Genomic DNA, 23,356 nt, shown 5'->3' on the forward strand with positions numbered 1-23,356 from the left:
TCCTGCTCACCTTTCAGAACTGAAAGTGTTGCGTGTGACCTCATGTTGTAAACTGTAATCACCATTGAGAGGTGTGGTTGCTCAGACTACTTCATCTCTAAATTCTCTTCCAATTTCACATTTCATGATTTACATGTGACTGAGATCTGGTCTCCCAGGGAGAAAGACTAGGACAGGGGAAGAGGGAAGTATACTTTCTGATTATTTTCTGTTTCTTGTGCTTCTGTTAGATACTGTTTCTAATAAGAACAAACAAAATAAGCCACAAACCTTCCCTTCTTCTTTTTCCTAGAGAAATCTGACAGAATATTTTGTGGCTGTGGATGTAAACAACATGTTACATCTGTATGCCAGTATGCTCTACGAACGCCGGATACTCATCATCTGCAGCAAACTCAGCACTGTGAGTAGACAGTCTCAACATGGGCTTTTTCATTTTATCTTAATTGAAAGATGTATCAGAAAGATTAAACAAAACTTTAGAAATCATCCACAATCCTCTCAGATAATAACATGTCATTTTTATTAATTATTCATGTCCCTTTACAGTGTCAATGCACATTTTATTTATTCTTGTAGCTTAACAATCAGTTATAGTTTCCTGTTTGATTGTGTGTGATGAACACTTCAAATATTTCCATATAAGCTTTCATTATTGTCATTTTTTATATGTCTCTATCATATTCCATATACTGATATGCCATCATTTGCTAAATCTTTCTTCTCTTGAGGGCCATTTAGGTTGTTCATAGTTTAATCCTTTAGTAGGTAATGCTGCAGTGAACATCTTTTGGCTTCATTTGACTAATACAGTTCATATTTTAAGAACTGGGACCACCAAGTCAAAGGACAGATAGGTGCTATGCCTTATGGATGCCGAATTGCTTCCCAAACTGGCTTTTATATTGTGGAGGTTGCCAGTTGTTCATGAGTGTACCATTTGTACTGCATCCTTGCCAGAGTTGTATGTGTGCTTGTGGACCTGTGCTTTAATTTTCCTAACAAAATAGCATAAAATGGTATTGCGGTTTTGATTCATTTTTAAGTTTTTTAGTTAGAAGTAACTGAATATTTTTCATGCATTTTTTTCCTATTTGTATTTTGTTAATGTCTTTTTCCATTTATCTTATAGGGTTCTTGAGTTAAAAATTGGGATGAACTCTTTTTACATTGTAATAACTTTCACTATATAATACAAATTTTTTCATATTCTTTTTAAGTTATTTTTTTAATTTGCTAAGTATAAGAGTTTGTATTTTTCCCAGTACCTGTTATGAAAATCCTCCAACATAGAAAAATTGAAATCGTTTGCAGTGAACATCTGCATAATTCCATCTAGATTCTGCCATTTAACGGATTACTATGCTTCCTTTGGCACATATTTATCCATTCCTCATACTATTCTTCAAGCCATCTTATTTTTTGATGTATTTCAAAGTAAATCACAAACATCACTATGCTTTCCCCAAATGAGGATGTTTGTTAACTAAAATGTATTATGTTTACAGTATTTTTGTTGTTGAGGTAAAATTTATATAAAGAAATGGACTGTTAGGGTAGAAAGACCTTGTTGTGGGAATTTCCCTATTGAAGGACCTATGGATAGAATCATAGACCTCTGATTTACCTACATGTTTACCTGTGAATTCAAGGCACCTAATAAATGCAAACTAGTGAGACCATTAGAATTTTCCTTATGGTTTTCATTGTAATTTTATTATTTTATTTTTTTGGTATTGTTTGCTTGTCAGGTATGCACAATTTTTTAATTGCCTGTTGGGTGCTAGGCTTATAGCACTAGTAGGTGATAGAAGCATGGCCCTTGCCCTCAAGGGAAAACAGCCTATAATAAGCCTCTTCCTTTGTTTTGCACTTTATTTTGGACTATAAATGTAGTTCATAATCTCAGGGCCTGAACACCAGACTGAGTTTCAGAATGAGAATATTGCCTGTCATTACCTCCTTATGAAACTAAATAGATTGAGTACATTTGAAAGAGTCTAGCCAATAACCAGTTACTATTGCTCTGAACTATTAAACTTAAGTGGAACAAAAATAGGACATCATAACACTGGAATTGAATTCTCTATGATATTATCATAGTATTTTCGATCCCTTAATATGTGCCAGGCACTGTGCTAAGCCCTTTCCATCTATTAACTCATTTAATTGTCACTACAACAGTTTGTAGTATGTTCTGTTATTTCTCAGTCTTAGAGATAAGGAAGAATGTACCTTTTGTGTGATACTGTTTAGATAAATGTAGTGGATTAAACATGCAGTTATTTCTGCTCCTCCCCAAAACAAAAATGAAATAAAGGAGTAAATTAGCAAGCAAAATGAGCAGATACAGCAGAAATTTTAGGTATTAAGAAACTTCTGTTACTCATTTTATGCCAATATTCAATAACTAAGGTGAAATGAACAGAAAAATATAATTTACCAAAATTGAATTAAGAAGAAATATAAAAATTGAATTTCCTATTTCTTCTTAATAAAAATTGAATAGGTTATTTAATTTATAGAAATTTATACATAAAAATTTTCTTTCCAAAACACTCAGCCCAGATGGTTTTACAAGTATGTTTTATCACAGGTAATTTCAATCTTAGACAAACTTCTTAAGAGTCAAGAAAAAAGAAAGAACTCATCCCAGCTTTTCTTGTGACACTTGTATAATTTTGACATTCAGCTACATGAAGAGACACACAAAAAAGAAAATTTATCAACCAATCTTACTCATTAACATAACTGTAGAAATCTTAATCTAAACAGTAGCAGATACATAACAAATATAATTCATAGTAACTGAATTGATTTTATTCCAGAAATGTAAGCCTGGTAATACTAGAAAATCTATTATTATAACTCACAATGTTAACTATTGCAAGGGGAAACTCATATGTTGATATATGAATTTTCAGTAGAGAAAAAGCGTGACCATGTTCATGAATAGCAAGACTCATTATTTTGAAGGCATCATTTCACTCCAAAATGATGTATATTATAGATTGCGTACATTTCTATTCAAAATCCCAGTAAGATTTTCCATAGTACTTGGCAAACTGATTCTGAAACTAACGTGGAAAGCCAAAGGAAGAGCCAAGACATATTTGAAGAAAAAGAATGGTTAGTAAAGCTTGCTTTGTGCTTAGTTGCTCAGTCATGTCCAACTCTTTGGGACCCCATAGACTGTAGCTCACCAGGCTCCTCTGTCCATGGGGATTCTCTAGGCAAGAGAATCTCTAGGTAACCCACTCGAATGGGTTGCCATGCCCTCCTCCAGGGGATCTTCCCAACTCAGGGATTGAACCCAGGTTTCCCTCATCGCAGGTGGATTCTTTACTGTCTGAGCCACCAGGGAAGCCCCAAGCTTAGTTTACCAGACATCAAGACTTTATATGGAGCTCTGGTAATTAAGATGCTACTAATGTCATGTGCCTGCATGCATGCTTAATCATGTCCAACTCTTTGTGACCCCATGGACTGTAGCCCACCAGACTCCTCTGTCCATGGGATTTTGTAGGCAAGAATACTGGAGTGAGTTGCCATTCCCTTCCCCAGGGGATCTTCCCAACCCAGGGACTGAACCCCAGTCTCTTGCATCTCCTGCATTGGCAGGTAGATTTTTTACCACTAGCTGTCACCTGGGGAGTAATGGTGTAGGGATACACAAATAGATTGGTGGAATGGAATAGAGATTGCAGAAACAGATCACATGTGTGTGGGTTCTTCATATACCACAGAGGTGGCATTGTAAAATCTGGGGGAAAGGATGGACTTTTCAATAACTGATTATCCACACAGGAAAGAAAAGGGAGACAATTTATGTCTTATACAACATGTAAAACTGAATTCCAAATGGATCAAGGCAAAATTTTAAAACTGTTAGAAGACAAAATAGGAGTAGATCTGTGATCTTGGAGTAGAAATGGATTCAGTTAAATAATTCAAATTATGCATTGTATAAAGAGAAAGATTAAAATTGTGAATTTTTGTCATTAAAAAATACCATTCAAAGAATGGAAAGACAAGTCACAAGCTGAGGTGAGATATTTGCTATTTATAAAATTGACAAAAGATTAATATCTGAAATATATGAAAAACTACACTAAAAAAAAAGCAGAAGACAAATCTATCAATAGAAACATTGGCAAAAAGCACAAATAGGCATTTCACAGAAAAAACACAAATGGCTAATAAATATGCAGAAAGATGCTCAACCACATTAATCGCAGAAAAGCAAATTTAAACTACAGTGATTAAAACACTAGGTTTGCAAAATTTAGGTATCTGATAAAGCCAAGTGTTATGTTGCAGATGTACTAGAGAATTTCATGTACTACACTTTGAAGAATATGTGGTACAGAAGTATTTGCATATGCCCCAAACTGAGCAGTTCCACTCTTGGGCAGAACTGGGTGGAGTCGGGGGGACTGTGTGCACATACCTACATGCTGTTTTTGATCATGTATAGTGGGATACATGTCCAGCCATGCTCATCACATAGTTTTTTGTTTTATAAACCCAGTCCCCATGACAGTCAACAGAGAACTCATAAATTGTTGCATAGTTGTACAGTAGAATACTGTATAAGTGAAGATGAACTCCACTATCAGTATGATTGGGCCTCTCATACAGAATTCTGAGTAAAAGAAACAAGCTACAGAAGAATATCGAGTATGATTTCATTAATATAAAGTTCAAGTAAGAAAAACTAAATGGTCATATTATTTAAGGATGCATATACAAGGAGGGGGAATGATTAATACAAAATTTAGGTAGTAGTTTCCTCAGAGGGAGTGAAAGGAGTACAGTTGGGAAGAGGCATACATGTGACATCAGAAATATTGTTTTCTGTCTTGAGCTAGGTTAAGGATCAGCAAACTTTTTTTAAAGGGTCCAATAGTAAATATGGTCTTTGATGCAATTACTGGACTCAAGGGCTTCCCAGGTGGCGCTAGTGGTAAAGAACCAGCCTGCCAATGCAGGAGACATAAGAGATGTGGGTTCCATCCCTGAGTCGGGAAGATCCACTGGAGGAGCAAATGGCAACCCGCTCCAGTATCTTTGCCTGGAGAATTCCATGGACAGAAAAGCCTAGTGGGCTCTAGCCCATGGGGTTGCAAAGAGTCGGACACAGCTGAAGGGACTTAACATGCACACAGCAGGACGTCGTTTACAGTCAGTAAACTAGTGAGGGTGACTGTTCTAAGAAGCTTTATTTACAAAAATAGAAGGCACACCAAACTTAGCCTTTGGGCTGTAGTTGGCCAACTCTAAACAGGTGCTGGGTTTTGGAGTCTTAATTTTTTCTCTTTTAAATGTTGCTTATATGGTATATGTGCTTTTATATGTATATATATTTCAGAATTCTTAAAAAGTTTAAAAAGCAATATTATCCCCATTTTACAGAATGACCCATTCACTCAGAGACATGGGTTAACTTGCCTAAGACCACATGGTAGTCACCGAAAAGACAGGCACATAGGTCATTATGATGTAGTGTCAGGGGAAGGGAGGTTTTGGCTTCAGGAATTCTTTGAAAGTTAAAAAGCCCTTTTTATCATGAAATTTTATGATACAGAGATAGAGACAAAGTAGTCCTCGTATAAAGGTTGAGAATCAGACTTGCACAAGATTTCGCAGTAGCAATTCTACAAATGAGAAGATAGTGAAGCAGTGCCTAAACTTCTAAGGGAAAAATATTACCTGAAATTCCATCTGTATCTAATGGAAGTGCTCAGGAGAGAGTGGCGCCAGCACCTATCACACCTGTCAACCTGTGGTAGCTAGTCCTCCACTCACCTTCTCTATTGTGGATGAACTGTCCATTCTCTCTAGGCCAACCATTCCACTTGTCCACCTGACTTCATTCAGCAAATAGTTTTTGTGGCACTGTCATAGGTACTGGTGATACAGCAGTGAACAAAATAGGCAAAAGTCCCTGTCCTCATATGAAGCTTATGTTCTAGTAGAGTAGATCAATAAATGAGGTGGGTTAAATACATAGAATAGTAGCTAGTTCTAAGTACAAGGAGTACAGTAAAGCAGAGGAGGAGAGTGGACGGGGACTGGTGTGGCAGGGATTGCAGTTTAGATAGATGACCAAGGAGTGCCTCATAGGGAAGCTAACACTGCATCATCCTTCTTGTCACCTTACGGAATTCCTCCAGCACTGAGCTTCTCTCTCCTGCATCATTTTTTTTTTTTTTTCCTTTTCTGGTACAGTCTTATGCACTTACTAGCACAGTATAGTGTCTCCCAAACTTCAAAATAAAACATCCTTAAACACGTCCCTTTTATCCCATTTCTTTTCTTCCTTTTAGAATAAAATTCCTCAAGAGAGTTACTTCTGTTTACTGTCTAATTCTTCTCCTCTCATTCTCTCCTCTGTCTTGTGTTGTGATATAGCCCCTACCTCCACTGAAACAGCTTTTGTTTGGTCACCAATGACCTCATGTCAAATAAAATGAGTTGCAAAAGTCCTAGAACCATCTGGCATAAGGTGTATGTATATGTTTTTGAGAAATTATTAACATCTATAGTGGGAAGTCAAATATTAATGTTTAAAATTTTAAATTAAATATTTTTTTAAAAATAAGGAGATAAATACTGTGTTGAATGTGATTGCTTTTGATTAAGGGTAAGGGATATCATGAGACGGACTACTGTTTGCCAATAGTATAAGCCTTTAACACTTTTTGTTTTGTTTTTCAGGCTATAAACACATTACTTTGACTGAAAAACTTTTAAACAGTTGATTCTTAACTGAGTTCTAAGTTTTACTAATTGATGGTGGATGTCTCTTTAGGGAAGGAGAGGGTCTTCTTTTACCTCACAGGGGATCAGCAACATCCTGATCTGTTTTGTGCAGCTTCTCTGGGGATAAGTAGCTGAGTAGACATCCCTTTTATCCAAGCCTTTGGACCTCTTCAATTTTAGAGTTTAAAAGCTTTCTAATTGTTGCCTTTTACTTGCTCAATACTGACTTTTTATTATCTTTTTGATGAAGGAAAATGCAAAGAATACTGTAGCCTGAAGTTTTTGATGACCCTCTCTTGACAGATCCAGATGTGGCCTGCCATACCTTGACAAACCACATTTTTCTCAATTTTGTTTCATAAAGATGTAGGCTTGATGCTTCTCAGAGCCATCAAGCATCTGAAAGATAAAAGCTGTTGAACATCCCAGAGTGTCATATTTCATAAAATTGACTGTGTGTCAATAGAGACAAACCCAGCCATGTTTAGTTCAGAGTCAGGTAATATTCATTTCATGCTTTCTTGGTCAATTATGTTGTGATATTCTGTGTAAGAAAAATGTTAACTTTTTGTTCTTTTTGTGCAGTATATATTGATTGTTTTCCTTTATAAATGATAAATAGGGAAGATTTAACTACATCTTGTTCTCTAATGTAAATGCTTCAGTGAGATTTCTTCTAGCACAAAGGCCTCATTTTTCTTCTAGACTTTCATATCTGAGTTTAACTCAGATTGTTTTTTGGTAACTCTTGTGGATAGCAAGTAGGTCTAAAATAAGACCTTTATAGAAATAATATCATCTAATTGCAACAGAAGTCCTAGAAGAGCAATATTATCCCCATTTTACAGAATGATCTGTCCACTCAGAGAGATGGGTTCTCTTGCCCAAGGTTATGTCCTCGTCATAGAAGAAAAGGACATGCAGGTGGGTCATTATGATGTAGTGTCAGGGGAAGGGAGGCTTTGGCTTCAGAAAAAGGAGAAACAACCAGGAATTACACAGATGAATCTTGGCCCCTTCAGAGTGCTTGCTGTGGGGACCAGGTTATATTTATTGGGTGTCACCTCTCAGACAAACATCAGAATCCTTGTGTGGGAACTGTCACAAGAACCAGAGGCACATTGTTAAGAATATCTGTCATACGTAAGAGAGGCTTTTTAAAACAAGTTCTTAGGGAGGAAGCACAATTTGGTGGCAAGGCTGTTAACTAATTAATTGAGCCTCCACACCTAATTATTTGTGTGATACCCACAACTATGAAAAGAATTACTATTTTTCTAATAGTAAGTTGTGTCGGTTAATCACTCAGTCGTGTCTGACTCTGTGACCCCATGGACTATAGCCCACCAGGCTCCCTGTCGATGAAATTTTCCAGGCAAGCATACTGGAGTGGGTTGCCATTTCCTTCTCCAAGTACACCATGTAGAGAAGGAAAAAAAAAAAAGCCCAGTATCTCTTCCTGTCAGTTTCTTCCTATTAGTCCCAGAAAATGTGTCTTGGGCAGGACTTGATGGCCTGGAGAGTGGTGGGTGATATTTCTTTTTCCCCCCAGCACCCTCAGTTGTGGCCTTTAGTAGACACTTCAGTGTTAGTGTGAAGGGATGAGTAACTTCCCAACCTTGCTCCAGTCCTGTCTTACCCACTTCCATTCATAGCATCCACTGTCTTAGCACCACCTGGTCTTGTGACCTAAGAAAAGTCAGTTTGTGGACTAGGGAATTTTTCAGATCTTAGCTTCATCTTTACTTCTTTCCTGATCAGCTCTACCTGGTCATGACTACCCTGACTTGTAGAGTGGGCTATGTCCCTAAATGATGTGTATAAAGCTTTTCTAGCTCTTCTGGGCTAGAAATAACTAATCCTGTTTGCTTATCTGCAGCCCTTGAAGCCTAGATGAGAGTGGCAGTTTAAGAAGGTTTGAAATGCTGGACCAGAGCCAGGGCCTCTTTGCCTGCACACTCCACTCTGCATGTTCCAGCCGTCAGAACAAACTGCATTATTTTGTTTCAAACTGTGCTCAAGGGAAGCCAAGACCTTGTAACTGGAAACTTACCAAACAGAGAATTCTAAGACTAAATTTAGTGTTCCATTTAATAAAATAAAATAAATTGAACATTTTGTTTGTTCATCTTTTATATGTTAAAAGAGAGATTAACCTAGTTCACACTAACAACCCAAGAAGAGTATTCAAAGAAGTGAGAAGAAAACTAATCCCTTTTGGTGAAGAGGGAAATCCTTAACAAAATGTAATGAAGTGGCATGAAATACAGACTCTGCAGCCAAACTTTCAAATAGCATAGCCTCTCTAATCTCCATCACATAAAATTTTATTGTGGCTCAGAGAATATTAAAAACTGTTAGAAATAAATGAAAGGAACTTCCATTAGCAGGAAATAGAAAAGATTGGTATGTTTTATTTATGTGGTTTTTCTCTGGTCTTTAAATGTAAATACATTTAGCTGCTTTTTGAACTATGTTCTTCATTATGTGCGAGTTCCTTCTCTCTTGTTCATGTTAGACTGTAACTAGAATGAAGAACATTGATGTTATAGAGAATGTATAAGCTATATAATATATAGAGTAACAACAGTTTAATTTGCAGTACTTTAAAAATTGCTGTGACTTCAACCAGCCATGGTCTCCCTACTAGTTCTTACCTTCCTCTCCTGCCCTTCTTGCTTCAACACATTGAGCACATGTTTTGGACTAGACAGAGGATTCAGATTGTTAGTGATTCCCAAATGCTGATCCCTGAGTTAGTTGTGTTAGAAATCACTCAGAGAACTTATTAAAAATTTAAGTTCTCAGCTACAAAAAGGAATGCATTTGAATCAGTTCTAATGAGGTGGATGAACCTGGAGCCTATTATACAGAGTGAAGTAAGTTGAAAAGAAAGACAAATACTATATATTAACGCATATATATGGAATTTAGAAAGATGATACCAGTGATCCTACATGCAGGGCAGGACTCAGAGGGAGAAGGAGAGCATGGGATGGTTTGAGAGAATAGCATTGAAACATATACATTACCATATGTAAAATAGATGACCAGTGCAAATTCGATGCATGAAGCAAGGCACTCAAAGCTGGTGCTCTGGGACAATCCCAGAGGAATAGGGTAAGGAAGGAGGTGGGAGGGGGATTCAGGATGCGGTGGGACAAATGTATACCTGTGGCTGTTTCATGCTGATATATGGCTACAACCATCACAATGTTATAAACTAATTATTCTCCAATTTAAGTAAGTTAAAAATAATAATAAAAATTTAAGTTCTTGGGTACCACCTCTAGACATTCTGATTCAAAAGGTCTAACATGGGACTGTGGAATGTCTATTTTTTTTAAGGTTTCCCATAACCAGATTCAGAACCAGTTCTCTAAGATAGTATTTATTCTTTGATTATTTTGCATCAGTAGAGTCCTTTTCATCTTGAGACTATATAATAAAGGCTGATTAAGTTTGTTTAGAAGACATTTGTGAGTACAGATTAGCACTAAAAAGTTATTTCCATATTTCTGAGAGAGCTCTGACTGTTGACACTAGCTAGTCTAGAGCAGGACAGAGCTAAGAGTAATCTATTTAAGCTCTGAGTACCGTTGGGTGCTGATGTAGTCCACTAGGGTAATTTTATTTTTTTATTTTTTCAATTTTATTTATTTATTTATTTTTGGCTATCCTGGGTCTTTATTGCTGAGGGCTTTTCTCTAGTTGCGGCGAGCCGTGGCTACACTCTAGTTGCGATGCTCAGGCTTCTCATCAGGTTAGCTTCTCTTGTTGCCGAGGACGGGCTCTCAGGGGTGCGAGCTTCAGTAGTTGCGGCTACCAGGCTCTAGAGCACAGGCTCAGTATTTGTCGGCACATGGGCTTAGCTGCTCGGCGTTCGGGATCTTCTCAGATCAGGGATCGAACCCGTGTCTCCTGCATTGGCAGGCGAATTCTTTACCACTGAGCTACCAGGGAAGCCCCACTAGGGTAATTTTAGACACATCAGTATAAATAGATGTAGAGAGGTGATGTTTCTTTTCAGCCGTTGCATTGAGAACATTGGCAGAGTATCTTGTGTATTATTTTAGTGGTGTAATCAGTTTGTGAAATAAATTGTATGTTCTTTAGATTATAGGATTGATAACTTTTTTATATGACTCTTTTAAGAATAAGATCTCTACCAAAAAACACTAATAGGTGATATTCAAGTCACTGACATCTTAATATACTTGCAAAAGCCCTAATGGCACTCACATTGGCAGACATCTATGTGGATTTTGTTAACACAATTGGAGCACCTACTATGTGGTCAGAGGTCAAGAACTCAAATTTTTTTTTGATTTCTGCAAGCTGAAAGCATGGTCACTGATGAGCAAATGTAGTGTGATGTGAGGTTAGACTATATCATTAGGAGTTCACATAGACCTTGTGAAAATTCATGTTTTTTCTCTTCTACTGTCTTGATATCTATGTGTGTTCCCTGCTAGATGATTCAGACAGCCCTGCTTCTGCTATCTTTTCCCAAGAAAAAGGACAGCAAGATGGAAGGAGAGAGCATCAGGCTTCAAGTCAAGATGGTTTTGTTGAATTTCTTCCTGTGTAACTTGATCCTCCCTAGCCATGTTGCCCCTGGCAACTTAATCTTTTCAGTAAAAAGAGGGTAGTGTTAATACCCCCCTCAGGGTTTTTGAAAGATATGAAAGTCTGTAGCCCATTGCTGGACACATACTACTCATTTAGTAAATGTTGACTCTGAATCCTACCTTTTCAGGGCAATAAACTCTGATTGACTTTCTGAAGCAAAGAAGGCAATAGAGATCCTGGAAGAGCTCTGAAGATTTAATTAGTACAACTGGTGAGAGTAGATGGTGAATGAATCCAAGCAACAGAATAGTCATGGCAACTCGTATGAGATTTTCCATATCCACCCACTTCTCACTAGTCACATAGTCATTGACTAAATTGTCATTTCCTGTTCAAATCTCCACAGGCATCACTGTGTAGAGCTGGAGTGGCCTAAGAAACTGCTGTGTTCACTTGACCCAGTATTACCGCCAGAGCAGACTCCCAGGGAGGAAGACTAACTGTTTCCTGTCTTCATCCTTCCAGGTTCTGCTCTCCTAACTCTCTTTCTCTCTCTCTCTCTGGCAGGCAGGCCTGATTCTTGCCCCAGGCAGAATTAATGATTCCTTCTTTATATGCTAGCACACTTGAACCTCTATTATAGCACCTCTTTCATAATGCTTTTGTGTTGAAGTTGATTGTGTGCATTTTGATCTTTTTCTCTCTATTTTGAATTGCTTGAGGGCATGGTGTATACACATAGTGTATACTCGGTAATTGTCAATTTAATTCAGATTGTATCACAAAAGCAGTTTCCTATGAGCTAAGAGCACAAACTCTGGAGTTCGGCTCCCTAGGTTTATAGCCTACTTCTACTACTACTACTGTGACCTTACACAAGATCACACAAGATCCAAGACCTTAACATCTAGGAATCTTAAATTCTTCATCTATAGATGAGAACAATAATGCTACCTACTTTATAGGGCTACAGTGGAGATTAAATGAGTTAAATTGTATATGTGAAGCACTTAGAACAGTGCTTGGCAGATAGTAAATGCTGAGTAAGTGGTCACTGTGATATCTGTTCATAGCTTCAATCTTTCTGAATTCAGTGTTACTTTCTGAGATTGAATTTATCTGACAAAACTATACAGAGGGAGTTTTTTTTTTTTTCCCCTATGCCTTCAAATCTAGTAACTCCTACTGCCTCAAGTTTTCTTAGTTTCTTTTTCACATACGGGATGATTGATAGCGAGGTATTCATGATTCTGTGTTCAATTATGCTTCCTTTCTTTTAAAAAATGAGATTCTTTATTAAAGCAGTAAATTAGCTAAATACAAATTATGACCTTAGGAATATTTTCAAAGAAATATAAATATTCACTTATACTAGACTTGAGGTGGAAAATAGATTTTTTCTGGAGTGTCAACTGGAACTCACTGACAATGGTTGCATCTTTGCAGGGATCTGCAGGGCACATCCTGACTCCAGGATCAATTAGACTATCTGTCACAGGCACAGAATAGAGAAGTAGCTGTCCATGAATTAGAATGAACTGTTATCAATCCCAATGTAATTTTATCTTTTTTCTTTATCATCTTACAAAAAGTTTCCTCTCGTATGATACTGCAGGCTTATTTACATGGTAGTTTGTAATACCACAGTGTCGGCTTCTGTTTTGGTAGCTAAAACGTTTCTCTGATGGTTTTAATTGCTTTGATGTTTTGAAGTGTCAGATCTTGGTGTGAAACTTGTTGCTCTGGTTAATAACTTACTCTGATCACTCTAGTTAGTAAGTAGCTTTAAGAACAAAGAGGGGAGGGTGGGATTGAGTAGGCAAGTGATTGCTTGGGAAAGGTTCCTCCTGGATGATCCTTCTCTGAGTGGAAGGCACTCAACTTGACTTCATGGTGCTGTGTTGGTTTTTGTGGAAGTTTTTCCCTTCCCTCTCCCCAGAGAATAGTGGAGAAGCAAGAGGTAGATGGGTTCCACCCAACTGAAAGAAAAACTACTTGAAGAAAGATTGCCCTTCCAACCCCACAAAAAAATGAATACTGAAGCACTGAATTTGACTTCTAAGAAAAGCAGAGCGTTCTTTACTCTTTTCCTTCTTTCTGCTCACATGTCCAGTTTCTGTCTAGAATAGCTGAAGGCCTTTAATTTCTTAGGTTTTCTAAGTTCTCTTCCTGCTAAAGCATCTTGGATAGTTTCTTAAAAAGTCAACTCTTCCCTCACTAACTATATAGTAAGTACAATTGAGCCATTTATAATTAAAGGTTTTTCTAGTACTCTTCGAAGGTTTGAGTACATTAACTTTCAGAGTCCCTGAAGGTTTTACTTAAAACTTTTTGCTGATCTTATAATGGGTTTTACATGTGAGAATAAAATAAAAATCAAAACACTGTTTGAATCACATTGTCTGTATCACTGCACCATTTACTTATGACTTCAAGGATGCTTTATAATTAAATAGAAGAATCTAGTTCTCAAATTGAGAAAGCTAACAACTTTTGTAAGATTCATACAGTTTTGTACAATTGTTCTACATAAGATTATTCTTGGCTGAAATAAGTAGACTGAAAAATGACCCATCTTTAAGGTTAATAATCTGGTATTCTTTCTATATTCTTCGTTTTATCAGTTTCCCGATGTTAGGTTTCAGAGGAGAAATCCAGATGCCTCTAACCCTGTGATGAAGCAGGTGTCAGTTTAATCTTTTAACATTCTGAGTTCTTGTATTTGAAGAGTGACTCTGACCATCTGATTTTTTTTTTCCTTTTTTTCAACTTTTGAAACTTGCAGTCTCAATACCTTTTCAGAATTTAGCTTTTAGTTGTGATCTATTAAGCAATTTGTTAAATGCCTGGTAATCTTGTCTACCATTCCTCATGATGTTAAGCTGGAGGCATTCTAACATTCCCCAAACACTTGTTCAGCACCTGCTCTGTGTCAAGCAGAGTTAGAGATAAGGAGAGGATCAAATGTGGTCTCTGTCCTTGAGGAACTCACATCTTTAGTCTCATGCCCCTGATCTCCTAAGATCATCTACCTCTAAGACCTTTCGAGTGTCAAGGGCCAAGCATGGAGGAAGGCTGTACCCTCCACAGTCAGGTGATGGAGATGAGGTGATTGAAAGGTGGTGCTTCCCGGAGACCACATGAATCTCAGGTGCGCCTGTGACTGCAGAGATGAGAAAGCAAGACCAATTTTGAGACAGTCTGTTGTCCTTGCACTTAGTATGGCTGAGGAAAGTGAACTGGGGAAGAGGAGAAACATTCTTTACGTCAAAGGATAAGCAGTTCCTCTAGATCAAAGTTGTCAAAACTGGAAGTGGGGACAGGGATCATGTAATCTAACCTCTTGTTTTCCATTGAGACCCAGGAGTGGAAATGACTTGCACAGATAAAAAAGAGATTTAGTGGATACTCCATGAAAGTGTATGAAAGCCAGACTTTCCAGTAGGACTTTCTAGTGCCCAAATGGGAATGTAAACCTTTCCCTTTAACACTCGTTACTTCATTGTCTAGAATTTCCTATGTATTAAAGATACTACACTACCTTACTTAAATGTAACTTATCCTCAGGAAATGATCAACTGTGTTTGTTTTTAAAATCATTTTCTGTTAATTGGTATTTTGCTTTAGATATTTGATCATCTAACAGCATGGCAAATTCTACATAATTTGGCCATGCCAACAGGGACAATATGACACCTAGTTCAGAATCCTGAGCCTGGTATATTGGCACAGTATAGACACTCAGAACATTTGTAGTTAACTTTTGTGTTGTGGAGGTGCGTATTATAATCTGACAGACCTGGAAATGTCTCTTACTACAGAGTCCCGTCTGTCACTTACAAGCTATGTGGTCTTGGGCAACTCATTTCACCTGTGAAACTGTTTTCTTATCTGTGAAGTGTGGTGTTGAATACATATGTGTACATACACACACACACACACACACACACACACATTCCTACCTCTAAAACAGTATTTTGCAAGATCCTAAACACCCAGGGGCTTCCCTGGTGGCTCAGTGGTAAAGAATCTGCCTGCCAGTGCCTGCAGTGCAGGAGACGTGGGTTTGATCCCTGGGTCAGGAAGATCCCCTGGAGAAGGGCATGGCAACCCAATCCAGTATTCTTGCCTGGGAAATCCCATGTACAGAGGAGCCTGGTGGGCTACAGTCCATGGGATCCCCCAGGTGGCGCTAGTGGTAAAGAACCCGCCTGCCAATGCAGGACCTGTAAGAGAGGAGGGTTTGATCCCTGGGTCAGGAAGATCCCCTGGTGTAGGAAATGCCAACCCACTGCAGTATTCTTGCCTGAAATATCCCATGGACAGAGGAGCCTGGTGGGCTATAATCCATAGGGTCGCAAAGAGTTGGACACAACTGAAGTACTGAAGTGACTTAACACGTAAACCCCTGGCAGGGTGCCTGGCACATACACTGTTGAGATTACTTTTTTTCCTTAATGAGGGTCTCTTTACTTTTATTCCATGTTAAATTGCAGGATTCTCTTAGGAATCAGTTGGATTGGTATCTAAGATTGTGACAATCTGGGTATTATCCCTAAGAAATACCTCAAATTAAAAAAAAAAATGTGTCTCTGATTTTTCAAATCCTATCCTTGATTGCTCTTCATTCGTGTCCTACCTCCACTGCTTCTCCTTTCTCTCCCTTTGCCTCAAAGGAAACTATGCAGCCAAAAAGAAAGCTCCAAAATCAGACTGACCTTGTGCACCTTTAATTGAGGATAGAATTTGCTAAAAGTGCATCCAAAAACCCACCAGTGGTTTACTTTACAATTTGTGTCCTGGCTAGACTAGCTGTTGGCTGTGTAATTTGTCTAGTTTTGTCTGGAGTCTTAGACTATTCAGCTGCTTTAGGGCAAAATCTTTTGGGGTGTCATTAAATGGGATTGATAATTGGCTTCTGATGAATATTCATTGTGACTAATGACTTTGGGCAAATTTTACACATACTATCTTTCTTTTCTCCCACTGAGTGAGATTTTGATAGGATCATTTTCCTCAACTTGCACTTCAATTAAATATTCACAATACCCCTTTGTTGACGACAGTCCAAATTATATACTTTCATTACTTTTAAATTTTGTATTCTGTAAGGAATAAGCATATTTTTTTTTAATAGGGTTGGTTTTAGAGGTTTGGTTTTTTTTTTAAGTAAGTGGCTAATGATAATGTATGGAATATATATTATTTCTGATTAAGCAAAGATGTGTCATAATGCTTTTCTGTGGTCCACTTAGCCACTATTTCTAAGAAATGATACACACTGTGTATGTCATTTAGTATTTTGGAAAAGAGCCAAACAACTCTTTTTGTTTGTTTGTTTGTTTTTCAACCAAATGGGTAAGAGCATTTTATTATAGCTGCAGAGATTTGGCACTGAGAAAATCTCCCAATGAAAATGATGATCAGACATCTTAAAAGTTTGATTTTTAGGAGGGATAAGTAATTTTAAAACCTTGTCATTTAGCTTGCTAGGGTTTGTTTTTTTTTTTTAGGCTAAGGAGACATGAAAAGGACATTGTCTGAAGATAAGATCCGTGCCACTGTGTTGCTTGAAATAGGATTTAGACTCAAACCAATTTAAGCTAAAAAGAGGCTGGTATTCAAGTTCTGTCTTAACCAGGAACATTCTATTAAAAGACTTTTCAAAGAGAATTACTGGTGAATACACGTGATGATGATACCTTATATCTGGGTGGCACCATACAGACTTTTAAGTGCTTTTATTTATTTGGTGTGTTGTAGAGTTACAGAGTAGGCATATTATTAAATAAATGGATGGATGAATCCACTGACTTGATTTTCCAAAAGTAGTGTATTTGTATGTCTAAGCTTACTGTTATTGTTTTGGAATTTGAGTCTTATACTCTATTCTCTGAGACTCATGAAAATGGTGGTTCAGGAAGGCAATGGCACCCCACTCCAGTACTCTTGCCTGGGAAACCCCATGGACGGAGGAGCCTGATAGGCTGTAGCCCATGGGGTTGTGAAGAGTCAGACACGACTGAGCGACTTCACTTTCACTTTTCACTTTCATGCACTGGAGGAGGAAATGGCAACCCACTCCAGTGTTCTTGCCTGGAGAATCCCAGGGACGGAGGAGCCTGGTGGGCTGCCGTCTGTGGGGTCCCACAGAGTCGGACATGACTGACGCGACTTAGCAGCAGCAGCAGGAGCATGAAAAACCAAGCCACTAACTGTCTTTATGAGTATATTCTAAGTGGGAATTGTTTTATATTTATTCAAGAAACATTGCATTACCTAGCACATAAATGTATATATATATATATGTGTGTGTGTATATATTTACTGTGCCACTGAGCAAAAGAGAGACAGGGTCTTTCTGCCCTTTACAGTGAGAGGACAAACTCACACAGTTATAATCCCATCAGTAAAGGAGACACATGCCCAGCGGAGCCATGCAGAGCTTTGCAGAAGAAGATAGTGAACAGACTCTAGGGGCGTGGATCTGGGCCTGTGGGAATACAGAGGGCAGGAAAAGGAGTACATATCTACTCCTAAATCTGCAAACAGTTTATTCCAAGGATAAACCTGGAGAAGATAGTAAGGACTGTGGCTGGAGATGCTTCTCTATAGGTAGATGGGGAGCTGAAGACACGAAGACATGCCTGTTCCAGGTATGCCCCCAAGCACCTTCAAAACAGGATGTTACATGACTGGACCTGCACTTTAGAATGCGTACTTTGGCACTTGGTTAAAGGATGGAGAAGAAGAAAGCTGGGACTGAAGGCTGTTGTAAACCTTGTAGCCTGACTTCAGGGTAGAGTTGGAGTAAAGTTGGTTCATTTTCCACTCACTCAACACCAGCAAAGATTTTTTATCTCTTCTAAGCCTGAAGATATTAGTCGTGTATAATATGACAGACAGCCTTTTTTATGTGGAAACCTACCAAAATGGGTTGAGAAAAGATGGATTAAACCTACAAGCCTTGGCAGAGTCACTGGGACTTGCTTTTGAGAGCTTGTTGGATGAGCTCCTGTTCATGGCATGTACCTGATTTAAAGAACAGGGTCTAGAGGGAAAAAGGAGGGGAAAAAAGTAGCAGCCTTGGGTTTAATACACAGCTCTCACAACAGTGAACCATCAGCAGAATATCCAATTTAAAGCTGTTCATGTTACACTAACCTCTGGGATTCTTTTAACTGGGCCTTGCCGCGTCACTCTTTTGCCACGTAAATGTCCTTCTGTCAGCAAAGGCTGGTTAACAGCTTCCAAAAGAAGCAAAGTCCTCATGGGAACAGGCTTCCCAGAAACCAAAGAAACATTAAAGAAAAAAGACAGAAAGAAACATGTGTTGTTGGCTTTTGTCACTTCATAGCCCTATCTCCAAAGGTGTTGGCCTTTTCCTTCTTTCACTGTATTGAATTTTGTAGCAGTTTTATTCCATTGTATCTTTGTTTCCTAATTTTTCTGTTATATCAAATACTGACTGTATCATAGATGTAGCTCTTAAGAAAAAAAAGAAATATGAAATAGAGACAAGCCAGAAAAAGAGGGAGTGGAAGGATGTTAGTAAACAGTTTTGGAGCTGTTGATTAACTCTGTGGAAAAAATAAATTCTCACCTTAGCCTTTAAACCTAAATTAATTCCAGATGGATTTAAGAGTTAAATGCTGAGGAAGAATTTGGAGGACTTAGTATAAAAACAGTGGAAACCATCATGAAGGGAAATATTTACCCATGTAATTATTTAAGCTTTCTCTTTACCCAAAAATTCAAAGAAAATTAAATAAGGATAAATTATTTTCAAAAACCCTTACAAAAGATTACTGTCCTTTGCATATCCAGAATTTACTTCTAAATCAATTAAAATATACTAAATTCTCTTTAGAAAAAGTAGACTAAGAACATGAACAGATCATTTACTTAAGAAATATATAATAAGATGTTCAACTTCAGTCATGATCAGAGAAATAAAAATAAAGTGAAGATAGGTACAGGGAGGTCAGCAGTCCAGCACATGGCTGGGGGAGTACAAAGAGCCTCAATCCTTGGTCTATTTATTATATGAATACATTTATTATATTTATATTTGTTAAGTGCCTTGAAATATTTATAACCTTTGTCTTTAACTTCTGCATGTAGGAACCATATATAAAAGTTATTGAGTTGATCCAAGTATATAACTTAATGATGGAAGAGTGGTTAAATATAATATGAGAAATTCATTGGGTGGCATTAAAAGATGTTTTCTAAGAATACTTAAAGATTAGGGAAAATGCCAGCAAATAATATTAACTTAAAGGGAAAGTTAACACTGTATTTACAGTAATCCTGATTTTATTAGAAAAGTCCATATATAGGTAATGGGTTTCCCAGGTGGTGCAGTAGTAAAGAATCTGCCTGCCAATGCAAGAGAGGCAGGTTCTATCCCTGGGTCAGGAAGATTCCCTGGAATAGGAAATAACAACCCACTCCAGTATTCTTACCTGGAAAATTCTATGGACAGAAAAGCCTGGCAGGCTACAGTCCATGGGGTCTCAAAGAGTCAGACATGACTGAGCACACACATACACATACATGGATAATATACCAAAATGTTAAGTTATCTTCAGATGGTGAAGACTTTAATCTTTTTCTCCAGTTTCTAAATTTTCTGCTGTCATTGTATATTAGCTTTATAATCATGAAAAAAAATACATTTTTTGGAAAATGAAGCTCTTATTAAGTTTGAATTAGGGTTATTGCGTTAACTTATTTTAAATATGTTGATAAGTATATATTTAATTTTATTGTTGAACTCAAATGAGTGTCTCCCAACTTTAACTGTTTAGCTCTGAATCTTTAATCTCTGTTACAGTTGACTGCCTGCATCCACGGGTCTGCTGCGATGCTCTACCCCATGTTCTGGCAGCATGTGTACATCCCTGTCCTGCCTCCACATCTGCTGGACTACTGCTGGTAAGGCCTCTGCCCACCCTGTCCTCTGCTGTTCCTTCTCCAGATAATGACCAGGCATCTTAGGTCAATAACTTGTAATGCGGTTGGTGACTGTAAATTAAAAATACTAACTTCAAAGTGATCTGAGTTTTAGATCACCAGATTGCACTGGCCCATTTGTTTCCAAACAGCTTTCATATATGTCATGGCATTCTAGAGAGTTCAAGTGGGTAGATAATACCTTCCCCTTTCCTTGGTGTAGGGAAACCAAAGCACCAAATAGTTGTGTGATTTTTTTTTTTTTTTCCTAAGACAAATTGGAAACTGGTGTCAAGAACAATTGAGATCCCCAAGGTCTTCAAGTTTCAGCTGTGCCCTGGCACGTTCTGTAAGACTTGCCCTCAGCTGTGGTTTGGGAGTACAAGCCAGGCTTCAAAACACTCTTGAGGGGAATTCTTTTGAGGGGAATTTCACTATTGAGTGAAATGTGTTTTAGTTGAAGAAGGGAGGGAGGCTGATTTGGAGTTCTTCCTGGAAGAGACTTAGCTGTGTGTCTTGATACTTCAGGTGGGAACTCCAAGGGGCTTGTGTGTGCAAGGATTGATGGAGCTGAGAAAGTCATTGTAGTCCCTCTGCCTCTTTAATGGTACAGCTTTCACTTTCCATTACTTGGAAAGTTTTGATTGCTAAATTGTTATCTAGTCTAAAACCAGCAGCTCGGAGGCCCAAAATTGAAGAAGAAAATGCTCCATCAATAACATCAGAGATAACAATGGTTGCCACAGTTGAATCTCTACTGTGCCTCCTGCCTGTCCCCTCACCACTTACTGGGCCATCTCTTTACATCTGTGATCTCATTTTATTCTTCCAGCAACCCTGTAAGACAAGTATTATTAGCTCCATTTCACAGGTCAGTAAACCAAGGCCACAAAAGGTTTAGTAACTTTCCCTAAAATAGATGTTGTTGTTGTTCAGTCACTAAATTGTGTCCAGCTCTTTGTAACCCCACATACTGTAGCACACCAGGCTCCCTGTCCTTCTCTGTCTTCTGGAGCTTGCTCAGATTCATGTTCATAAAGTCAGTGATGCTATCTAACCATCTCATCCTCTGCTGCCCCCTTCTCCTTTTGCCCTCAGTCTTTCTCAACATCAGGATCTTTTCTGATGAGCTGGCTGTTTGCATCAGGTGGCCAAAGTATTGGAACTTCAGCATCAGTCCTTCTAATGAATATTCAGGGTTGATTTCTTAAAGATCGACTGGGACTCTCAAGAGTCTTCTCCAGCACCACAATTCAAAAGCATCAGTTCTTCGGCACTCAACTTTCTTTATGGTTCAACTCTCACAGCCGTACATGACTGCTGGAAAAACCATAGCTTTGACTGTAGGGACTTTTGTCAACAGTGATATCTCTGCTTTTTAATACTCTGTCTAGGTTTGTCATAGCTTTCCTTCTAAGGAGCAAGCGTCTTTTAATTTTATAGCTACAGTCACCATTACTCCATTTTTATAAAAACAAACAGAAATTATGTGTATGTATATATATCAGTTCAGTTCAGTCAGTCAGTCGTGTCCGACTCTTTGCGACCCCATGAATTGCAGCACGCCAGGCTTCCCTGTCCATCACCAACTCCTGGAGTTTACCCAAACCCATGTCCATCGAGTCGGTGACGCCATCCAGCCATCTCATCCTCTGTCATCCCCTTCTCCTCCTGCCCTCAATCCTTCCCAGCATTAGGGTCTTTTCCAGTGAGTCAACTCTTCGCATGAGGTGGCCAAAGTATTGGAGTTTCAGCTTCAAAATCAGTCCTTCCAATGAACACCCAGGACTGATCTCCTTTAGGATGGACTGGTTGGATCTCCTTGCAGTCCAAGGGACTCTCAAGAGTCTTCTCCAACACCACAGTTCAAAAGCATCAATTCTTCAGCTCTCAGCTTTCTTTACCGTCCAACTCTCACATCCATACATGACTACTGGAAAAACCATAACCTTGACTAGACAGACCTTTGTTGGCAGAGTAATGTCTCTGCTTTTCAATATACTATCTAGGTTGGTCATAACCTTCCTTCCAAGGAGTAAGCATCTTTTAATTTCATGGCTTCAGTCACCATCAGCAGTGATTTTGGAGCCCCAAAAAATCAAATCTGCCACTGTTTCCGCTGTTTCCCCATCTATTTGCCATGAAGTGATGGGACCAGATGCCTTGATCTTAATTTTCTGAATGTTGAATGTATATATATATACACAGGTGTATATATATATGTATATATGTATATTGGAAAAGGCAATGGCAACCCACTCCAGTACTCTTGCCTGGAAAATCCCATGGACAAAGGAGCCTGGTAGGCTGCAGTCCATGGGGTCGCTAAGAGTCAGACATGACTGAGCGACTTTTCACTTTCATGCATTGGAGAAGGAAATGGCAACCCACTCCAGTGTTCTGGCCTGGAGAATCCCGGGGATGGCGGAGCCTGGTGGGCTGCAGTCTATGGGGTCGCACAGAGTTGGACACAACTGAAGCGACTTAGCAGCAGCAGCATATATATAACACGAAAATTAGATACACACACACAAACAAACATATAAAGAGGCAGAAATCTGGAAGGAAAGGCACCAAAATGTTAACAGTAATTTGTGTTGTGGGGGAGAGAGAAGAATTCTGCATGATCTTTATTTTATTTTCCATACTTTCAAATATTTCTAACAATGAAAAAGTATAGTTCTGTAATTGAAAAGTTTCATTTAAAAAAAATCAATGTTTATTCTGGCCAGTTGTTACTTCCAGCCACCATCTCAGGTCCCAGCCCTCCTTTCTTGTTTGCTTAGAGGATTTATTAGCTGTTTCACTTTTTCCTGTGGAAGCTGACCCACAATCCTCTTTTCAGCTTCCTCTCAAACTCTAACCCTCTCAAGGACTTTTATCAGCCTGACCGAGAGCAATGGTGCAGCAGCTCTAACCGAGAAGGGAAGACTTGGCAAGGACGGTTGCCAAGCCCTTGTCACCCCCAAACTTTCACTCTAAAAGCTCATAGTTGAGGCTTGTTAATTTTTAGAGCCTGAGTGGGTTTTGTGATTAGGCTCCGTATTGGCAGTTTCTGTTT

General features: G+C 38.5%; 1 protein-coding gene across 3 annotated transcripts in view; it reads left to right on the top strand.

The window, feature by feature from the left end:
• Nucleotides 1-23,356, top strand: part of DENND1A (DENN domain containing 1A) — a 537,858-nt gene that overhangs the window by 282,587 nt on the left and 231,915 nt on the right. For all 3 annotated transcript variants that reach the window (XM_081588650.1, XM_081588651.1, XM_081588652.1), the window contains 2 exons: nucleotides 293-403; nucleotides 20,177-20,277. In XM_081588650.1, coding sequence (XP_081444776.1) covers nucleotides 293-403; nucleotides 20,177-20,277 — 212 coding nt within the window. The remainder of the gene's footprint in view (nucleotides 1-292; nucleotides 404-20,176; nucleotides 20,278-23,356) is intronic.

This window comes from Giraffa tippelskirchi, chromosome 4 (genome assembly GCF_054371585.1).
Source record: "Giraffa tippelskirchi isolate mGirTip1 chromosome 4, T2T-mGirTip1v1.2.pri, whole genome shotgun sequence".
In the NCBI taxonomy this organism is placed as follows: Eukaryota; Metazoa; Chordata; class Mammalia; order Artiodactyla; family Giraffidae; genus Giraffa; species Giraffa tippelskirchi.